The 20,772-nt window shown below is 44.8% G+C and overlaps 1 protein-coding gene across 1 annotated transcript in view; it reads left to right on the forward strand.

Moving 5' to 3' along the window:
• The window catches only part of ARFGEF3 (ARFGEF family member 3), a 174,175-nt gene that overhangs the window by 127,288 nt on the left and 26,115 nt on the right, over positions 1–20,772 (forward strand). Inside the window, exons 16-24 of the mRNA XM_040239099.1 lie at positions 205–420; positions 581–691; positions 2,392–2,542; positions 4,537–4,854; positions 6,877–7,010; positions 9,613–9,758; positions 11,226–11,405; positions 15,303–15,447; positions 16,999–17,121. Of these exons, the coding sequence (XP_040095033.1) occupies positions 205–420; positions 581–691; positions 2,392–2,542; positions 4,537–4,854; positions 6,877–7,010; positions 9,613–9,758; positions 11,226–11,405; positions 15,303–15,447; positions 16,999–17,121 (1,524 nt within the window). The remainder of the gene's footprint in view (positions 1–204; positions 421–580; positions 692–2,391; positions 2,543–4,536; positions 4,855–6,876; positions 7,011–9,612; positions 9,759–11,225; positions 11,406–15,302; positions 15,448–16,998; positions 17,122–20,772) is intronic.

Below are 20,772 nucleotides of genomic sequence, written 5' to 3' on the forward strand. Positions count from 1 at the left end.
TACTGGCAGCACCCATCTGCTGATGCCACATTCATTATTTATAAGCATAAACTGAAACACAGTCTGATATCCATTCCATTGTATTTCCTGTAGTAAAACTGCATATATCTCAGTAACTTAATGGGATGGCCAGAGAACCCCATGCCATTCATCCCCAGGTCATTTTTGTCTCTGGAAGGTAACCCACACCCCTTCACATTCCAGGTGTGGCGTTTGCTCGCTATATTCTGATTGGCTGCTGGAAGAACTTGATCGACACTTTATCAACCCCCCTGACGGGCCGAATGGCCGGCAGCTCCAAAGGGCTGGCCTTCATCTTGGGAGCTGAAGGCATCAAAGAACAGAACCAAAAAGAACGCGATGCTATCTGCATGAGCCTCGATGGGCTGCGGAAAGCCGCGCGTCTAAGCTGTGCTCTAGGTACGGCAGGTAGAGTGTTCCTGACCCGTGGCCCAAGGGGTGTCCCTGAGGAATGTGTTATGAGTGGCCCTGGTGGACAAGTCTTTTAGAAGTAGTTTTGCCAGATGAATGGCTAGAGAATAAACTCAGTTAAAGGGTGATGTGTTTCTTTTCTCTAAAGGAGTTGCAGCCAACTGTGCTTCAGCCCTCGCCCAGATGGCAGCTGCCTCCTGTGTCCAGGAGGAGAAAGAGGAAAAGGAAACCCAGGAACCCAGTGATGCCATCACACAAGGTAGCGACAGAAAGGCCAGAATCCACCTGGAACCTCATGTGAGGTCTGCACACACAAGCAGAAACATTCCTCCCTGTTGCATATGTGATACATGGCACACTGTATTCACCACTGATGATGAGAGCCTGCCCGACCACAGACTTAAGTCTGTTTTATGGGCTCATCCTCCAGACACTCAGTAGATCCCTGTGAAGATAAGAGATATACTGGCCCCTGGTGACTAAGAAAGTGCATGTGGCTGCTAGCCAGAGGCCCCCTGACTCAGCTCTTCACACCTCTGGTGTTCTCTGACCACTGGCTTTGGAACTTCCCAGGGTGCCCGTTTGAGGACCCCTCATGCTACAGGGGGAAGGCAGAAGAGCCTGTGTTCTGAAGCGGGGATCACACTGATGGAGGAATCCCAAGAGGAGGCTCAGGAAGACTTTGCTCTTGGAGAAAACCCAAGCTCTGTGAACTCAGGAAAGAGTTGATTTTTAACTTGATAAAATCAGTTCCTCAATGAAGCAGATGGTTATCTAGATAAGAGAAGAGCCTTTCCCATGGCAATGGAAGATGAATGGCAGGCAGCAAACAAGGGAAAATTGGGAGCTTGGTCCAACCTGTGCTAACAGTGTATTGGGTACAGAAAATAAGTAGTCACAGAAAGAGCTGGCATCTTTTTAGCTGAGAAAATACAGGTTAGGTTGGTGTTCCTTGAACCTGAGTGAGTGAGCTCCTCACTAGAGATCCATGTGAAAGCAGATCAACTCTCACACATCTCCACTGTTAACAGCAAAAGGGTATCACACTTGCACTTAAAATGTACAACTATAAGTTACATAAAAGCACTTAAAAATCTCCAAAAACTATTAAACCAGAGCTAACATATGAATTATAGACAAAAAATTAAATCAGTATCACGTCCAGGAGACAAGTGATGCTTTACTAAAAATCAGTTTGCCCCTTACAGGAGGAACATGGATTGGCTTCCTCTGAAGTGAGCGTGCTGTATTTCTGGGCTCTGCACTCGATCATCCCGCTAGACCCATCTTCCAATGACTGGACACCTTGGTTCATGGAGGATGCTCTCATTTGTCCCTGTCTTGGCATTTTGCATAATTGACATTTTCGGTCACCTTCTACATCCTTTCTCACACATTATCTACACTTTTAAAAGTATTATTTGAAGATCCCAAGTATAAATGTAAGCTCTGGGAGTAAAATACGGGCATTTTCGGTTATAAAGCAGTCATCATGGTACTCAGAGTGTACAAGCACGTTGTTTTAGATGATCAGCATTGGGAACACCTAACAATAAATAAACCTCAGAGAGGACTTGCTGACTGCCAGGAATTCTTTCTTATTTTCAGTATGCGTACACAGGAGCAGAGGATGGTTCTGGGCACAGACGGCTTTAGCTGGGATTGGCACTCAAAGCCCATCCTCGCTGCTGTGACTGACCCAGATCCCAGCTTGAATCCATCCACTTCTGAAACTGCAGAGCTGGTGTCACCAGTATCTGTGGGCCTGTGGGCTGGGTAGTTTGCATGATGAGCCTCGGGGACGTGTCATTGAAGATTTCATGGCCAGTGACCTCTAGTGACATCTCCAATTTCCTGTTGGCCTTGCACAAGCATGCGTTCTCTCCTTTCCCTCCAGTCTCACTCCCCTTCTGTCTCCCTTGCTTGGGATGTACTGTAATGAATGTCTTTCTGGTGCAGTGAAACTAAAAGTGGAGCAGAAACTGGAGCAGATCGGGAAGCTGCAGGGGGTGTGGCTGCACACAGCCCACGTCCTGTGCATGGACGCCATCCTCAGTGTCGGCCTGGAGATGGGCAGCCACAACCCCGACTGCTGGCCACATGTGTTCAGGTGCGCAATGGGATCCCGCCCTGCAGGCCTGGCACCTGCCTGCTGTGAGGGTGGGGAGGCGGTGCTGCGCGGAAGTAGACTCCCATGCCTGCTAGCACTTCAGTGGTGCTTGGTCACTAAGTCATGTTCCACTCGGCATCCCCATGGACTGTAGCCCACCAGGCTACTCTGTCCATGGGATTTCCCAGGCAAGAATACAGTAGTGGTTGCCATGCCTTCCTCCAGGGGATCTTCCTGACCCAAGGATCAAACCCATGTCTCATGCATTGGCAGGCGGACTCTTTACCACTGAGCCACTAGGGAAGGCCCTGTAGATTACAATAAGTCACAGAGTTTGGATAAACGCTAAGTGAGAGATTAAAAAGAGAAGAGGGAATAAGGGCTTAACTGAATATACATGTTGAGGAACACAGTGACAGAACTGAATTTAGAAAACTGAATTATCACTTGACATTGTCTGAGAGGCAGATATGTTGTCCCAGGGAAGAAAAACTGATTCTTAAACAGAGTCTGGTCAAAGACCACATAAGTCAGATGAATAAGGCATATCTAAAAGCTGGTCATGTGTCAGTAACATATCATTCCTGTATGTTTAGTAATGTCTTTATTGAAAGGACTTTTGATAAATTACATGGGTATATAATAAATACAACTTTTAATTTAGCTAGACAAAGAAAAAAATGGAGTAGCCTTTTGTGCCAAAATTGGCCAAAAATTTGACTCTTAGCTTTGTAGTATCAACATGAAAGAACCTCCCACGACACCTGTAAAATAAAAACAAAGGAAGAGTGCTACAGTCCTCCCACGACCAAGAAGAAAATCCTTCCTCCCCCAGCACTGGCAATCAGCCAGACCTGAGACAAAGGAAGGATCACCGTCCCCCCGCAGCAGGCACAGGGCGACTGCCCGCCTTCTTACCCTCCTCCTCAGCATATACCCGCCGTCTCCAGGCTCAGTTCTGGCCGAGCAGAGGAGGGGCGCTCAGTAGCAGGATGACAGCCCCATGGCCGGGCTCTGGCATCCTGATCTTGCCTAGGGCAGTGGCCTAACCTAGGTTCTGTTTATTGTCCTCAAAGAAAATCCAGCCTTGAGTGAGTTCGGTTGACTTTCAAAGATCCTTCTAGGGTTGAAAAGCCCACAGGAGGCTTTTGTGGAGAGGAGCATGTGAAAGGGCCAGGATGAACTGGTGTGGAGCATAGTGGGTTCTACTGTGGGGGCTGGTGACCAGATGGTCTCCATTGCTCTCACAAGCAAACAGGAAAAAGATTTACATTGTACCTGAGTGATTTATTTGGATCAGGAAACTGGCCCGATTATGGAACATCAGAGTAGATTACCCAAAGTAGTCTTTCCTAGTAGCTGGGCTTATCCTGGGATGAGGGCTCTCCAGTCCCAGGTCCTGTCGGGGAACAGTTTGTTTGGAAGCTGAAGATTGTACTACGTTGTGTCTTTTCTCTGAGTTGACTGTGATCAGGTGACTACTCCGCCCCAGTGGGGGTTACGTGGAGCTGTCAGGACCCAGTGGGACAAAGCTGGGCGGAATCCCTGCAATGAGGGCCCACTGTGGCCAGAGAGCCAGTTCACCATATGCATCCTCATTCTGGGATCTCAGAGAAAGGAGATGTTTCCCAAAACCTGACTAGAGCACAAGACAGAGAGGGACGAGGACCCTTCGGGAAAATGCGTTCAAACAGCCAAAGTCCTGATAAGCCAGTGTCTGGATAGGACAGACTGAGATGAACAGAGTTTTGTTCCCATACTTTCCCGGATGAATCCCCCGCACTCCCACCTCCACCTCCAGGCTGTGTGGTCCAACTCAAAATAAATGTATATAGTGAGGAGAAAGGGAGTGGGGAGCGGGGAGGGACGCGGCCTTCGCTGCTATTCAGAAGGGCCGTGAGGCTGGCCCAGCTCCCCGGTATCTCCTTGTGGGGTTGACCATGCTGGGCTGGCTGGCTGCAACTCAGCAGCTGCTTATGTGTGACTCTCTGCAGGGTGTGCGAGTACGTGGGCACCTTGGAACACACCCACTTCAGCGATGGCACCTCTCAGCCCCCGCTGACCATCAGCCAGCCTCAGAAGGCCCCCAGAGGCGGACTCCTTGGAGACCCGGAGAGTGAGGGCTCGCCCCAGGAGCAGAGCCTGGAGCAGGAGAGCTCCCTGAACGCGGCCCCTGTCATCCAGCCGCTCTCCATCCAGGAGCTCGTCCGAGAAGGCAGCCGAGGCCGGGCCTCCGACTTCCGTGGGGGCAGCCTCATGACAGGCAGCAGTGCTGCCAAGGTGGTGCTCACGCTCTCCACGCAGGCTGACAGGTGCGTGCCATTCCCAACACACCTGGGGTGGTGCGGGGAATGGAAGGCCCCTCCGCTCCCCCTTCCCTGCTCCCTTCCCCCACCACCGCTTCCCCTTCTCTACCCCCTGCCCCCCAGAGCACCCTTCCCCTGCTGACCACACTGCATCCTTCTCTTCTGCTTGCAAAATCATTCCCAGGACAACTTGATTTGTTAGCTGGTCATGGAAGCCTCTTGTAATTTTTTTCAGGCCCACCTCTGTTTCCCATACCACACACTCAGTATGAACTCTTGTCTACTGACTATGCCTGGAGGCTTTTGAGCGGAGAGCGGGCTACCCAGGGCAAAGGTTCTGCACTTACTCTGTGTCCACAGGCAGCTTCCTCTCCCTGGGCCCTGATTTCTCATAGCAAAATACAGTCATAAAGTAACATAGGGTAACCATAGGTTAAATTAATAAGTTTGAAGCAGTTAGAACAGAGCTTGGCAAATAGTAAATGTTCACTATTTTTGATGGTAATATTTTAAAATCCTATACCCAAGAGTATGATCTATTCTAAATTGATGCCCAGCAACCATGTTAAGGTGAAGAGGGAGAAACCAACAGTCATTCTAGCTGTTTAGTGGCCCTTCTTGATGTGGAGAGTGCTTTGGTCACCTTCACCTGGAGACCACCCCACTTCACTCCCCATACTTGGTGGTTGTGCCCCAGACCACCCAGTACAGGTGCAGTGAGGTTCACACGGGAGTACAGAGAGACGTAGAGAGAGCATTGCTGGCTGGGCTCAGAAACCTGAATTCGTTCCTGGCTTTGATATCATCCAACTGGAAAGTCATGTCTGTGTAAATAGTTGCGCTGAGACTCAGTTTCTTCATCCACTAACTCAGGTCAATAATCCCTTTTTCCTGTTTAACCATTAAGGTGGCTTTGAAAGTGTTTTGGAATCTGGAAAGTGGTAAACAGGTGTCAGGTGGGATATAATATTCTTCCCACTAGGAAAGAAGAAAAAGAAATGACTAATGAGATCTAGAAACCAAATGGTATTGAAATTGCAGACCACAAGAAAGATGTATTTGTTTCGATAATTTACAAATGATTAATCCACCAATTCCTATCTTAAAACTGTGTGCCTTATGTCACCTCTTCAGGGCCTTGTTACTCAACTTCTGTTGGAGACACTTTCCCTTTCACAGCACATGGCACCCCACAGGGCTACTTGCCTGTCTGGTGTCATCATGGATTTGGAGGTCAGGCATCAGGTTGACCCCAGAGCAGAGGGAGGCTGACTCGCCTCATTCCTCAAGTGCCAAATAAACCAGTGTTTGGTCCATCATTCCAAGGTCCAGTGAGCCTCTGGATCCTCCTGTGAGCCTTGCTACCTGCATTCCCTTCCTTCTCCCTAACTCCTTCTAGAAATGTCTGTGCCCAACAGAGTGGAAAACAAGAAACTGCAAGGTCCATCATGTTAGGGAATATTCATTATTGCAGTAGATGCTTGAGTGTTACCATGTCCAAGGCTCTGAGTATATGAGTCAGAGGAGTAAGAAGGTCATTTCCTGCCCCAGGGGACATACAGATCAAGTTGACCCTGCTCCTGAATCCTCCTCAGGCCAAGTCCAACATTATACTCATCAGTTGAAGCCCAACAAAAGCATTGATTAATTTACTGGGATTTTCTTCACTATAGTTTATGAAATTGAAGTTAACTGTGAGGACTCCATTCCCAGTTTTTCAGCCTCTGTGAGTGATGCTCTGCCGTCTTTCAACTTCTTGCCAAACATTTAATGAGTGCTCATCTCAGCTGAGTTATGCCATGGGGCTACAAAGATTTTTTATTTTTAGTATGGTCTGTGCCCCTCAGATTAAAATCTTGTAATTAGAGCAGACTTGTACTCAGTAATAATAGATAAAACAATAGCGTACATTTCTTTATAGTGTTTACACAACATTTTCATTAATCACATTTAAGAAAATTACCATAATCATTCTGCATAAAGACTTTGCTGAATTGTTTCTAAGTAACAAGTCTTTCTTTCATCCAGGCTCTTTGAAGATGCTACAGATAAACTGAACCTCATGGCTCTGGGAGGTTTTCTTTACCAGCTGAAGAAAGCATCGCAGTCCCAGCTTTTCCATTCTGTTACGGAAACAGTTGATTACTCGCTGGCGATGCCAGGTAATCCTTTCCCTGCAGAATGTGCCATGAAGCTAGCAGCAAACAACCCAGATCTCTGATGCCAACAACCTGCCTGAAGACTTGAGCCCCCTTTCCTCTCATACACGGCCACCCTGGCTAAGTTCAAGTGCAGATTTGTCACGTAGAATTGAGATATGATCGGTGTGGGTGGTGCTGGTAGGGGGTTGGTTATTATCCTTTGTGAATGGAAATGCTGCTGCTGCCACAGTTGCAGGTATTATCACTGGTTGTTCTGCTAAGTTTTGCTTGTGATGTAGAAATGGTGTGGTAACTCGGTGCAGATAGCTTCACATGCAGGTAGGAACTTTTCTCCATATCACAAAGCACACACCTGCCTTAGTCCAGCCAACTTGCAGGAGCAGCTTCTAATTCCAGAAAGGCCTGGGAGAGAAAAATGGAACACGCAACAGAAGCCTCAGGCCGCTCTTAGAAAAACTGCCCCAGGGGCATGTCCCTTTAATGGTGGGTCAGAATCACTGGGCTTCCCAGGTGGCTCAGTGGTAAAGACTCCACATGCCAAGCAGGAGATGCAGTTTCGATCTCTGAGTCGGGACGATCTCTTAGAGTAGGAAATGGCAACCCACCCCAGTATTCTTGTCTGGGAAATCCCATGGACAGAGGAACCTGGCGGGCTTTACAGTCCATCGGGTCGCAGAGAGTCAGGACACGACTTAGCGACTAAATAACAACAGAATCACAGTCTTCATGGATGTTACCAGGTGAACACCCTCTTGAAGGCCAACATGTGGGAGAGTGGGTAGAGTTGTACTGAATCGCCCATGAGTGGGTCCCACGTGAGCGGCGGGTTTTGCTCGCAAATGCACCTGTCCATCGACAGCTAGGTGGTTGTGCTGTTAACAGTGAGTAACCTTGTTCCCCGAAATTCAGGCAGAAGCACAGAGCTGTGTGCCAGGATCACACTGTGGTGGCAGGTTGAAGGGCACAGCCTCTGAGGTCCTTTCCACCATTAGGAATTTTGACTCATTGCAGATTCTAATTTGAGAACCACAGTGCTTTCCTGTGAGTTTTTAATAGACTTTAAAACCTTAGCTATATAAAGCCAACTTTCCAGACCCAGCCAACTCCCAGAGAATCTCTGTGCCCAGGGGCAACCTTCAAAGTATTTTGCATGGAGAAATCAGCAGACTCTGAGTATACAAAAAATAATTTTTAAAAAAAGAGCTGTGAAAAAAAAAAAAAAAAAAGAGCTGTGAGGGGCGAGAAGCAGCAGCAGACCTGGGAGGAGGAAGCGTTGACTTTCAAATCAATCAGATCTAAGTTAAAATGCTGCCTTCACCACTTACCAGCTGTCAATTTAGGCAAGTCAGCTCACCTTTCTGATCCTGTTTTCTAATCTCTACATAGCAATAGTTGCATTTACTTCTTAAGGTTTGCTTTTAAAATTAAAGTGATCACAGACAGAGAATAGACTTGTGATTGCCAAGGTGGAAGAGAGGTGCAGGAGAGATGGACGGGGAGTTAGGGGTTAACAGATGTAAACTATTATATATAAGATAAACAGAGTCCTATTGTATAGTATAGGAAACTATATTCAATATCCTGTGATAAACTGTATTGGATAAAGTATACATATGTATATATATGTATACCCGAATTACCTTGCTGTACAGTAGAAATTAATGCATTGTAAATTAACTATACTTCAATAAAATAAAAGTGATTAAAGACACAACCAACACAATGTCTCATGCAGGGTAAACATTCAGTAAATGTCAGTGATTTTTGTTACTGTCATTTTGAAGTTTGTTTGATATGGCCAGGCTCATTAGAAAGGCACATTCTGGTTGGTAGAGGCTGATTGTGATCAGCATTTTGTGGGCATTGTGGGAGGAGCAGGAGGACATGAGCAAGAAGAGTGAAGAAGACTAAGGTGGCAAAGAAGTTTCAAGAAATCACAGCAAGCAAGGATTGTACAGAAGCAAGACAAAGCAGATTAGAGCGTGTGTTACTGGGTAGCAAAGGGGCCTGACCTGCTTGGCAGGGGCTTCAGAGGTGCTGTTAAGGACTGACAAAGTGGACAGCAGCTGTGAACGATGGGACAATAACTGCAGCCACTGTTGCTAAGAGTGGAGGGCAGGTAGTCTGTGCCAGGCCTGTGCTGAGTACTTTTGAATATTGGTCATATTTCATCCTGGAAGTAACTTTAAGGAGAAGGCACTGTTATCCCACTTTTACAATGAGAAACCGTGAATTAGGTAAACTTCCGGCCTATGGTAACCCAACTGTTAAATGATGGAGCCAGGATTTGGGCCTGGGCAGCCGATGCCGTAACCTTTCTATTGATACTTAACCACATCATTCTTCCTTATCACAAGCACTGTTCACACTTGTCACAGCAGGCACTAGGGACGCTGTCGTGAACAGATGGGTGGCCTCTGACCTTATTGACCGAACTGTTCATTCTTGAATCTGGGCTCCTTTCCTATCTTGGCCAATTCGCACCAAATAATCCTACTTATCAAGTATGACTCTTTGATTTTCATCCTCTAGCCGTGCTTAGACAGGTCAAACTATTTCTGAGTTTGGGATTGATGGCTTTTATGGTCTTGCCTTCTTGTAGGAGAAGTGAAGTCCACCCAAGACCGCAAAAGTGCCCTCCACCTGTTCCGCCTCGGGGACGCCATGCTCAGGATCGTGAGGAGCAAATCGAGGCCCCTGTTCCACGTGATGCGCTGCTGGAGCCTCGTGGCCCCCCACCTGGTAGAGGTGAGCGCCCTGAAAGCAGGAGGCCCGGGGCCTCCAGGCAGGGTGGGGACAAAGGTGCTGTGGCCACGTTGCCTGGCCACAAGCGTCGTCATTCTCTGATTACACCTTAGAGCTCCAATCAGCCCAGCGGTGGCCCTGCCCTGGTCTCACTCTGACCCTTCTTTATACTTAAGTGACTTAGCTGGGCACCTCATACAGCCAGTTTCCTATTCTTCATGGTCTGCTACCAGCCTGAGTCTGGCACTTCTTTTTTGTACACAAACATAACAATGTCTTTTGTTCCTGCCAGTCTCCCTTTTCTAATAGCTAAATATATTCCCTCTACACAGGGGAACCATACATCCTGGCTTTCTCAACTGAATTAACACTCCTAGGACCTCTTTGACTTTCCAAAGGAAAGCAGTTTATATGATAAATTATATGGTAATCTAAATATCCATCTAATTATCTCAATACATGATGACTGGCTACTTCTAAGTTGGTGGGGAAATTGTTGCCCTGTTTGACAGTGGTAACTAGTCTGCATAGCCCTTTAGCACTTAATCTGGTAGAGCTATGCCATAGCTCATCTGGTCTCTCCTCTAGCCAGCTAGCCCTGGCTTGTTCTTGTGGAATTCTTAGGATTCCAAAGGAAAGCAAGAGGGCAAATCCCAAATCAGAATTATTTTCTCAGTCTTTTACTTATATAATGCTTGCTATTATATAATATCAAATATTATGTAAACAAAGCAAGTCACACATCCAAGCCCAGGGTCAGTGTGGGAGAGGACTACTAAAGGACACAGATACAATGATGTGAGTCAATTAATTCATCACTGGTGCAGTCACCCCACATCCCCGAGGGACAAATGACTCATCTGATCTTCATATGTTTGAAGCACAGCTAACAAGGATACCATGGACAGTTTCCAGACAAGGTTCCAGTGTATTTAGTCAGCGTGTTCTATGCTACCCCCCAAAAAATGTCACATTACTGGGAAAAAGAAGAAGAAATTATTGTACCGCATCTGTGCTATTTGCTCGGTTGTGCCTCTTTGCAACCCTATGGACTGTAGCCTGCCACACTCCTCTCTCCATGGGATTCTCCAGGCAAGAATACTGGAGTGGGTTGCCATGTTCTGCTCCAGGGGATCTTTCCAGGGGATCTTCCCAGGGACTGAAACCCGGTCTCCTGCATTGCAGGCAGACTCTTTATGGTCTGAGCCACCAGGGAAGCCTGGTTATTAGAAAATCTTATTTTTGTAGAAACTTCAAAGTGAAACTGAAGATGTATCTGATCAATTGGTTAAATTATTTAAAATGCAGTTTAGTGTGCTGTTCACGGATACTTATCCTTGAACTCTTTTACTTTAGCAGAGTTGCTGCTTCCACCTCCCTCCAGGAAGGTGGGTTAGGAAAACCTTCAGGAACCAGGTTCTTAGTTGCCTGAAGTCCTGAGGGTGTTGGACTCTCTCGTGAATTTTTCAGGCTGCCTGCCATAAGGAAAGACACGTGTCTCAGAAGGCGGTTTCCTTCATCCATGATATATTGACGGAGGTTCTCACAGACTGGAATGAGCCACCTCATTTTCACTTTAACGAAGCTCTCTTCCGACCGTTCGAGCGTATCATGCAGCTGGAGTTGTGTGATGAGGACGTCCAAGACCAGGTCAGTGTGTCACCGTCGCGGCGCCGCCATCTTTGCCATAGCCTGCTGGCCCTCAATGAGCGCACCAGCAGGACTGCTGTGTGAGCGCTGCAGATTTAATCTTTCCAGCACTGTAAGCCTATGTGAAATCAGGGACCAGAAGAGGGTAAGCAGTTTAGCTAAGGATATATGACTAGTGATTGGTGGAGCTTGGATTTGAACAACCTACCCTGGCTGTACTAGTCTGTGCCCTCATAACCACACTGTACTCTTAACCACTGTCCTGCTCGCTATGGAAAGACAAATGGTAAAGAAACTAGAGACTTCGTATCTTTCTTATGATGATGATCTAAGAATACAGATCCTCCGTCTCTGAAATCTACTAAAAATGTTAAATAAGGGCTAAACTTTTTATTTTAAGTATACTGACACACAGGCAAGAAAGTAAGGAATATTAAGATGCCCAAAACTAAGTAACAGTGGGAAGCCAGAGAAGCAGAGCTCTGAGACTGGACTGGCCATGAGCAAACTGACCATCACGTAAAGCTAAATGTCTGCCTTCGGTCAAAAATAATTGACTCATTAGGAAATAACATGTCATGAATACAGAAAGAAAAGCAAACAATAGAAATAGACTCATACACCCTCCCCAGCTCCCCACCAGGGATCCAGGTATTTTTATCAGAGACTGACTTTAAAATAACTGTGTTTATTAAAATTCTAAACAATCATCTAGAACAGGAGAGATTTTGGCTATGGTGGCATAAAGAAGTTAGCAAATCCTCTCCATAAAAATTTAGTCTACAAAAAGAAAAAACCGTCAAAAGCATCCATTGCAGGGCTCTTGAAATTGACCACAGGCAGATGACAAATTGAGTAGCGTTTATGCTGAAAAATAGTTCTTGCCAGAACTTTGGTTAAGGACAGTGGGAGCCTGTGACCTTCTTAGTGAAGGTGGAAGTCATCACTTACAAGCTACTGATAAGAATAGTAATTTGACCAGTGTAGGCTGACTGGGAAAATCAGCCTTTCTGCTTAAGAGACAGACTTGGTTTGAAAAAGACTACTGGTTTGTCCACTAGAAAATATAGATTTGGTAGGAAATGAGCAATAGAATACTACAGTGTTGCTGGCCTAAGGTTGTAATGGTGAACCAGTAACAAATATAACATGAGATTCCGGAAACCAGAGATTTCATAGAAGGACAAGGTAAATTCCTTATGCATCTCTAGCTGACTGAAATATGGACATATATAGGATAGACTGTCTAAATCCCATCAGAAAGCAAAACACCAGAGAGAGTTGTGAACTGGCTGAACTTTGAATATTCTCCCCAGCTTGTTGGCAGAGGGCAGTCTCCTTAAAGGCTCAAAGTATAAGTCTGAGCAATTTAGTATAAAAAAAAAAAACTCAAGAATAAATCAGAATCCAGCATTGCTGTATTATCTAAAATGTCCAATGTTCAGCAAAAAAAAGTATGAGATATTCAAAGAAATAAACAATGATGTATACTCGGGGGTGGGGAAGGACAGACAACAGAAACTGCCTTAGAGTGAGACCAGATGTTGTATTAAGCTAAAACCAGGATTATTTAGATCCAAAATTCTGATTTGGAGGTGGGAAGACAGACAGACACAGGATCTAGAAGAGGTGGTGACCCTTATCAGTGATACCTTCATGGTAGAAATTATAGAATATTTAGCCAAAGAAGTTCAGCACATGTGATGGGAAGAGGGCTCTGTTCACTGTGCCCTGGCTGTGGCTTGGGATGTTGAATTAGGGGACAGAGACTTTGAAGCAGCTACTGTAAGTATGTTCAAAGCATTATGTTCAAAGATGACAATGTCTGAAAAATAGAGAATCTACATAGAGAAATGGAAACAGAAAGAATACAAATTCTAGAGTTGACAACAACAAATGAAAAATCCACTAAATAGGCTTACCAGCAAGATTTGAGATGGAAGAAGAAAGAATCAGTGCAAGATTGGTTTAACAGCTCAAAAATCAGTGTATCTTTTTAGTAGAATAAAGGATTAAAACCGTATGGTCATCTTAATAGACACAGAGAAAACATTTTACAAAATCCATCACTCATTTTAAATGAAAAACTTTCAAGAAATGAGGAATAGAAAGGAGTTCACTAATTGGATGAAAGGAGTACTTGAGAATCGAATATCAAACTTCACACAATGGTCGACTGAATGCTTTTTCCCAATAACTGGGAACAAAGCAAAGATTTCCACCTTTACCGATTCTGTGCAACATTATAAATTTTACTCACTGTACCGAAAAATTAATGCCATCCAGTTTTTGAAACACAAAATTGTCTTAGTTCATAGACAACATAGTCTTATATAAAGAAAATCCTAAGGAATTTATTTTTTAAATTACTAGAATTAATAGTGAGCTTAGCTAGGTTACTGGATATAAAAACAACACATTAAAGTCATTTGCATTCCCATATCCAAGATGTAAGTTATCAAAAATTGAAAAACAAAATATTTAGGAATTTAGCAAAAGATGTTAAATACCTGTATGCTGAAAGCTACAAAATATCACTGAGGAAAAAAAATATTCAGACAAATTATGTGAGATGCTTCATTCATGGATTGAAAGACAGTATTTTTAAACGGCAGATTTCCCCAAGTTGATATATCGATTCAGTACAATTCCTATCAAAATTCCAGCAGACTTTTTTGAAGAAATTGGGAAGATGATTCTCAAGTTTATATGCAGGTTCAAAGGATCTAGAATAGAGAAAACACATTTGAAAAAGAACAGTGAATTTGGAGAATTTACACTACCCAATTTCAAAACTTAAGGAATCTACACCGTGGAATATTGGTGTAAGGATAGACTTATTGATCAGGGGAACTAATAGAAGGTATAGAAATAAATTCTCACATTTATGGTAGATTTTTGACAAAGATGTCATTGCAGTTCAATAGAGGGACAGGATATTCCTTTAGCAAGTGGTGCTTGAACATATGAAGTAAAAATGAATTTACACCCTTTCATTTACCATACATAAAAAAAACTCAAAATGGGTCATAGGCTTAAATAAAGTGCAAAGCCTATAAAAGCTTCCACAGAAAGCATAGGAGACCACCTTGGGTTAGGCAGAGATTCCTTAGAAATGACACCAACAGGATCTGTAAAAAGAAAAATTGATGATTTGGACTTCATCAAAATGTAAAACTTTTGTTCTTCAAAAGACACGATTTAGGGGCTTCCCTGGTAGCTCAGTGGTGAGGAGTCTGTCTGCCAATTTGGGGGACATGGGTTCGATCTCTGGCCCTGGAGGATCCCACATGCTACATGAAACAGCTAGGCCCATATGCCGCAACTATTGAACCTGTCCTCTAGAGCCCAAAACCACAGCTACTGAGGCCACATGCCACGCTACTGAAGCCCGCGTTCTGCAAAGAGAAGCCACTGCGATGAGAAGCCCGCACACCACAACTAGCGAAAGTCCATGCACGACAATAAAGACCCAGCACAGCCAAGAAATAAATGATTTTTTTTAAGAGAGACCATTTAAAAATAAAAAGACAAGCCCAAAGCCTTGAAAAAGAATTTGCAAACCATGTGTCTTGGAAAGGGCTTACATTTAGAATGCGTGAAGAACTCAATGATAAAAAGACAGTAATGAGAAGACAAAAACCTAACTTCAAAAACAGCAAAATATTTACAAATAGCATGTGAAAAGCTGCTTAGTGACACTTAGTAAAATGCAAATTAATGCAGTATGGTTGCTTATTTAGAAGACTTTTGAGTGAGTTTGTCTAGGTTTTGATTTTTCTCTTGCACTAAAATTAACCCAGAAATAGGGAGCTGGGAAGCGCATCCATCTTCCCAGAAACTCGCCTGCTTCTTAGAAGGAAAAGGCACCAAGTGCCACCCCCTTTGCCACTGCAGGTTGTCACGTCCATCGGGGAGCTGGTTGAAGTGTGCTCCGCCCAGATCCAGTCAGGGTGGAGGCCCCTGTTCAGCGCCCTGGAAACGGTGCACAGCGGGAACAAGTCCGAGGTGAAGGAGTACCTGGTGGGCGACTATTCCATGGGTAAGGCTGTGTGTTGATTTTGCATCCTGAAACTTGTTTATTAATTCTACATTCTAATGACTGTAGTTCTATGTTTTGGTGGAATCTTAAAGACTTTGTATATATAAGATCATATCATCATCAAAAAGAGGCCATGTTACTTTTCGATTTGGATGCATTCTATTTCCACTCTTGCTTGATTGCTTCGGCTAGGGCTTCCGGTTCTGTGTTGAATGGGAGTGCTGATTTTGGCTATGGGGCAATAGCTCCTTGTGTCAAGCTTCATGCTATCGAAAGAAGTTGGAAAACAGGGAAGACTGGCATTCCGCTGTTTTATCAGCAGGAAATGGTGTAGCAGGAACACAAGCTCTGAGTTCTGCCAGCAGGTTGAGAACCTTGAGCGTTACCAGGCCCTGCTCTCAATGACAGAGGAGACAGAAGGCTAAGGGACGTAGGTCATTTCACATATCTGTGTTGAGTTCATTCATAAAACCAAAAGGGAAAAATGTTATCCACTATCTAGGAAGAAGCAGAAAATATCCAAATAACAGGGAATTCGAATTAGGGAGATGGGATCTGGCTGGAAATAGATGGCAGCCATACAGCAGGCCCGGTGACCAGGGATGTTGGGTCAGGGGCCTCCAAGACTAACCCTGCATTTAGAGACCCAGCAGAAAGACTCGTGGGACTCAGCATGTAGTTATGCCAAGATTTATTACATAGCTCAGACTTACTAATGGCTCATGGCCAAGGTTTATTACAGTGACATGGTAAGGACAAACCAGATCCTAAGGGAAAACACAGAATCCGTGTGCAGGCCTCCCTGAGCTCTCCCCCTCCCTTGAGGGTCCCACGGTGCACTTCATCTCCAGTGGAAAAAATGCAGCAGTATATATGATCAGGGGCAGTGTGTGAGCCTTTCTACCCAGGGAAGCCCATTAGAGACCCAGCTAAGGGCTGGTCACTTAGGTACCCTCTGCCCAACACATTCCAAAATCCATACTTCCTGGGCGGGGGTGCCGGCAGGAAAGGTGTTCAGATCAAACTGTGTTCTTTGTGCCAACCATCCAGGCACAGTAAACCATCCAGTTAATGGACTATTAGGTGAGCCAGGTTCCCAGACCAGCCAAGGGCCAACCCTTGAGGCAGGCCTTTCTGAGGATAGCAGCCCCTGTTAGCTCTTTTCAGCACAGATATGAGTAAGTTAGTATGTGCCATCAGGGGGTTATCTAAACCTTCCCATATCTATGATTGTGTGCAGGAGAATTCCAAAGGACCACATGTTTAATGGCTCTGTGTAGACCTACACATTGCTCAGCCCTGCATTCAGCCAGCTTTGCCCTCATCTGTCTGCTAAGCTCTCCTCATAGCCATCCTACAGCTCCCCCTGCAGGCAAATCTGAGAAGGACAACACGGGAGGCAAGCCGGTTATCCAGTCAAAAGACCTGGGCTTTGCTCCAATAGATTTTTTTTTTTTTTTTTTTTAATGCTCTTTGGAAGGTGCTGGGAGTATGGGCAACTGAAAGGTAGACACCTAACTTTCTTAAAACTCTGTAACCTTCCTCCTTCAGGAAAAGGCCAGGCTCCAGTGTTTGATGTATTTGAAGCTTTTCTCAATACCGACAACATCCAGGTCTTTGCTAATGCAGCCACTAGTTACATCATGTGCCTTATGAAGTTTGTCAAAGGACTGGGTAAGTGGAGCACCCCCTTCCTGCCTCCTGACAGCTGGAGACCCTTATCCGTATGGCTCTGTGTGAGCTGGCTGCGGGCATCCTGGGATAGAAGCAGACGGTGCTATGCTGTGTGCTCAGGAGCATAGAGCCCAAAGCTGACTGTAAACGCAGCTTGGATCCTGTCCAGGGTTGATATTTTTCACTGTGTTCATGGAATAATTTTATAATGAAGTGTGTCTTCATATATTATTTTACGCCAACTTCTTTTTGAATCTTAAAGCGTTCAATGTTGTATTTAGTAATTGCTTTTATGCAGGAAGTTGCTGTCCTGTGTCACATAATTACTGAGCCTAATTAGAGTTTGAGTTCCCAGCTCTTAAGCAGAAGTTAAGATGCCTTCCCCCAGACTCTGTTGATTACAAAATGTAGTTTGAAAGTGTAGGAATCACCCTTCCTTGAGATTTCGTGTGTTTCAGGAAATACCTACCTGATTTTTAGGCTTAATTGAGAAATACTTTAACACAGTAGAGTGCTCATTGGAAAAGACTGCAATGCTGGAAAAGACTGAAGGCAGGAGAAGGGGACGACAGAGGATGAGATGGTTGGATGGCATCACCGACTCCATGGACATGAGTTCGAGCAAGTGGTGATGGACAGGGAAGCCTGGCGGGCTGCCGTCCATGGGGTTGCAAAGAGTCGTATACCACGGAGTGACTGAACTGATATAGCATGACCTACTGTTGGTATGGCTCAGTTTTATCTGCAGTGAAAGTGAAAGGATGTGGCGGTTAGTTAAATGCAAAGTTTAGAAGAAACTTCACGTTTCAAGACTTTCATCCTGAAGAGCTCTTAGATATGGAGCCTTGAGAACTTTTTAAATAAAGACTATATAAGGTCAATCCTTATAAAGTTATAAAGGATATCAACCCTGAATATTCATTGGAAGGACTAATGTTGAAGCTGAAGCTCCAGTACTTTGGCCACCTGATGCAAAGAACTGACTGAGAATGATTGAGTGGTATCACCAACTCAATGGACATGAGTTTGAGCAAGCTCAGGAGAGAGTGAAGGACATGGAAGCCTGGCGTGCTACAGTCCATGGGGTTGCAAAGAGTTGGACACGACTTAGTGACTGAACAACACCAAAAAAATTATTTTGTATACTTGCAAAATTTCTTTGCAAAAGAAAATAAGACATGGAGAAGCTAGGTGATTTCATCCATGTTCCCCTTATTTTGGAGCAGGAATAAAATGCAAGTTTCAAGAAAGAGGCTGGAGGCCACAGGTCTGATCCGTATACCATCCTTGTTACGTTATGCTCTTCTGTTTTTCTCTGTACTCTGGGAAGTAGAGGGCTGAACTGAGGGAACATGAATGCCCCTTACTTATCCACTATACATGCTGGGCTTCAGGGGAAGATTTCTTTGAACAAAGTAAGATTTTACTCTTTTTAAACTCTTTCATTGTTGTTCAGTTGCTCAGTCGTGTCTGACTCTTTGCAGCCCCATGGACTGCAGCACACCAGCCCTCCCTGGCCCTCACCATCTCCTGGAGTTTGCCCAAGTTCATGTCCGTTGAATTGGTAATGCCATCCAACCATCGCATCCTCCTTTCAAACTCTGTCCTACATTAAATAGAAACCAAATAGTTTAGTATCTTAATCATAAGAACACCTTAAAGCATGAGGTAATCTCTGCATTAGATAGTAAAAAAAATCCAGTGCTTATTTAGAAAAAAAAAAAAAAACACTTCCTCCTATGCTTCTCCTTTACTCTGCCAAGTACTATCTTACTCACTAGAGTTCTGATACCAGATGTGCCTGGGGTTTGTTCCCACACCAAGCAGTTCTCTGTGACACCAGCCGGGTGCCCTACTGGTCAATTCAATTCTGACACTAAGCCAGAGTTAGCACAGGTTAAGGGCGCAGTCCTATGTGACTGCCCCTCCATTTATCATGACAGTTGCAAGTAGTGGATCCCCAAGTTACTCACAACTCTGTCTAACTTGGCTACAAATCAGTAGTTCCCATGACTCCCCCACCCCTTGGATTTGAGGATTTGTTAGAGCAGCTCACAGAAGAGAGGGAAATACATTCACCAGTTTATTATATAACAATGCATATGATAAATGATACAGATGAACAGTCAGGTGAAGAGATAATACAAGGTGAGGTCCAGAAGAGTCCCAAGCTCAGGAGCTTCTGCCCCCATGGAGTTGGGGTACAGCCTCCTCCCAGCATGTAGATGTGTTGAGCGATGCAGAGGCTCTCTGAACCCTATACTTTGGGGATTTTTTTTGTGGAGGCATCATCATGTGGGCATGATCAACCATTAACTCAATTTCCAACCCTTCTCTCGCCCCATGGTCTTTCTGGTAACCAGGCACCATCCAGGAGCTCACCAAGCTCAGCCTCCCAAGAACAAAAATCCTGTCACCCAGGAAATTCCAAGGGGTTTGGGAGTTTATCATCAGGAAAGAAAGTGAAGTCGCTCAGTTGTGTCCGACTCTTTGCGACCCCATGGACAGTAGCCTATCAGGCTCCGAGGTCCATGGGATTTTCCAGGCAAGAATACTGGAGTGGGCTGCCATTTTCTTCTCCAGGGAATCTTCCCAACCCAGCGATCAAACCCGGGGTCTCCTGCATTGCAGACAGATGCTTTACCATCTGAGCCACCATTAACAGAACCAATCAATAACTGGAGTCACATGAGAAGTTTCAAAGACTGATGGAGGTTTCTGTAAACCAAGGTCATCGGAAGTATTACACCTGCAGATAGCCCTCTCACATCCCTTAATGCAAGGAGTTAAAATTTCAAATACCATAGTATAGCAGTTAACAACTATTCTATAATTTAAAATATTAATAATCTACCCTGAGAATATAGAGGAAGTATTTAAAACAAGATATCCTGATATGGTTTCTTTCTTTTGTATTTGCTTTCTTCTGGTTTTTGTTGGCCCTTCAAGGGTACGATATTTGAAGCTGGAGTCAAAGATCAAGTATCAGAACAAAAGATGCTGCTAGTATCCTTATCATTTGGGAAATTAGGGTTTCAGGAGCTCTGTGTCAGGAACTGGGGCAGAGACTAAAATATTTTCTAGTGCTCCACAGTCTTACATTTCATTTAAGAATCATTATCACTGGTAATGCAGGAGATGTGGGTTCCATCCCCAGTTCAGAAAGATCCCCTGGAGGAGGAAATGGCAACCCACTTCAGTATGCTTGCCTGGGAAATCCCATGAACAGAGGAGCCTGGCGGGCTGCAATCCCTGGGGTTGCAAAGAGTCAGACATCACTGAGCACACACGTGCATGAACACACGCATGCGTGCAACACTACAAACCAGATTATTGGTATTCTGTTGTTCAGTGATCAATCGAGTGCCCGGTACATTGGCACAGTGAATAAAACATGCTTCCTGCCTATGAGAGGTTTGCTGCCTCTTCTGGGAAACAGACACATAAATCAAAAATCACAGTTCAGTAGTAAGAATACTTTCATAGATGCTAGTTTAAAAAGTCATTTAAGCTGAGATAAGCAAGCTGCTGAGACAGGGTGCTGGGTAGTAGACCCCATGCAGGCTTCACAGGAGAAGTGACCTTTGAACTTGGTGGAGTGAGCTGTAGGTTTTACTTTTCTGAAAGTTGGGTACCAACAGAAGGAGGGAT

This window comes from Oryx dammah, unplaced genomic scaffold (genome assembly GCF_014754425.2).
Source record: "Oryx dammah isolate SB20612 unplaced genomic scaffold, SCBI_Odam_1.1 HiC_scaffold_4, whole genome shotgun sequence".
NCBI classification, from domain to species: domain Eukaryota; kingdom Metazoa; phylum Chordata; class Mammalia; order Artiodactyla; family Bovidae; genus Oryx; species Oryx dammah.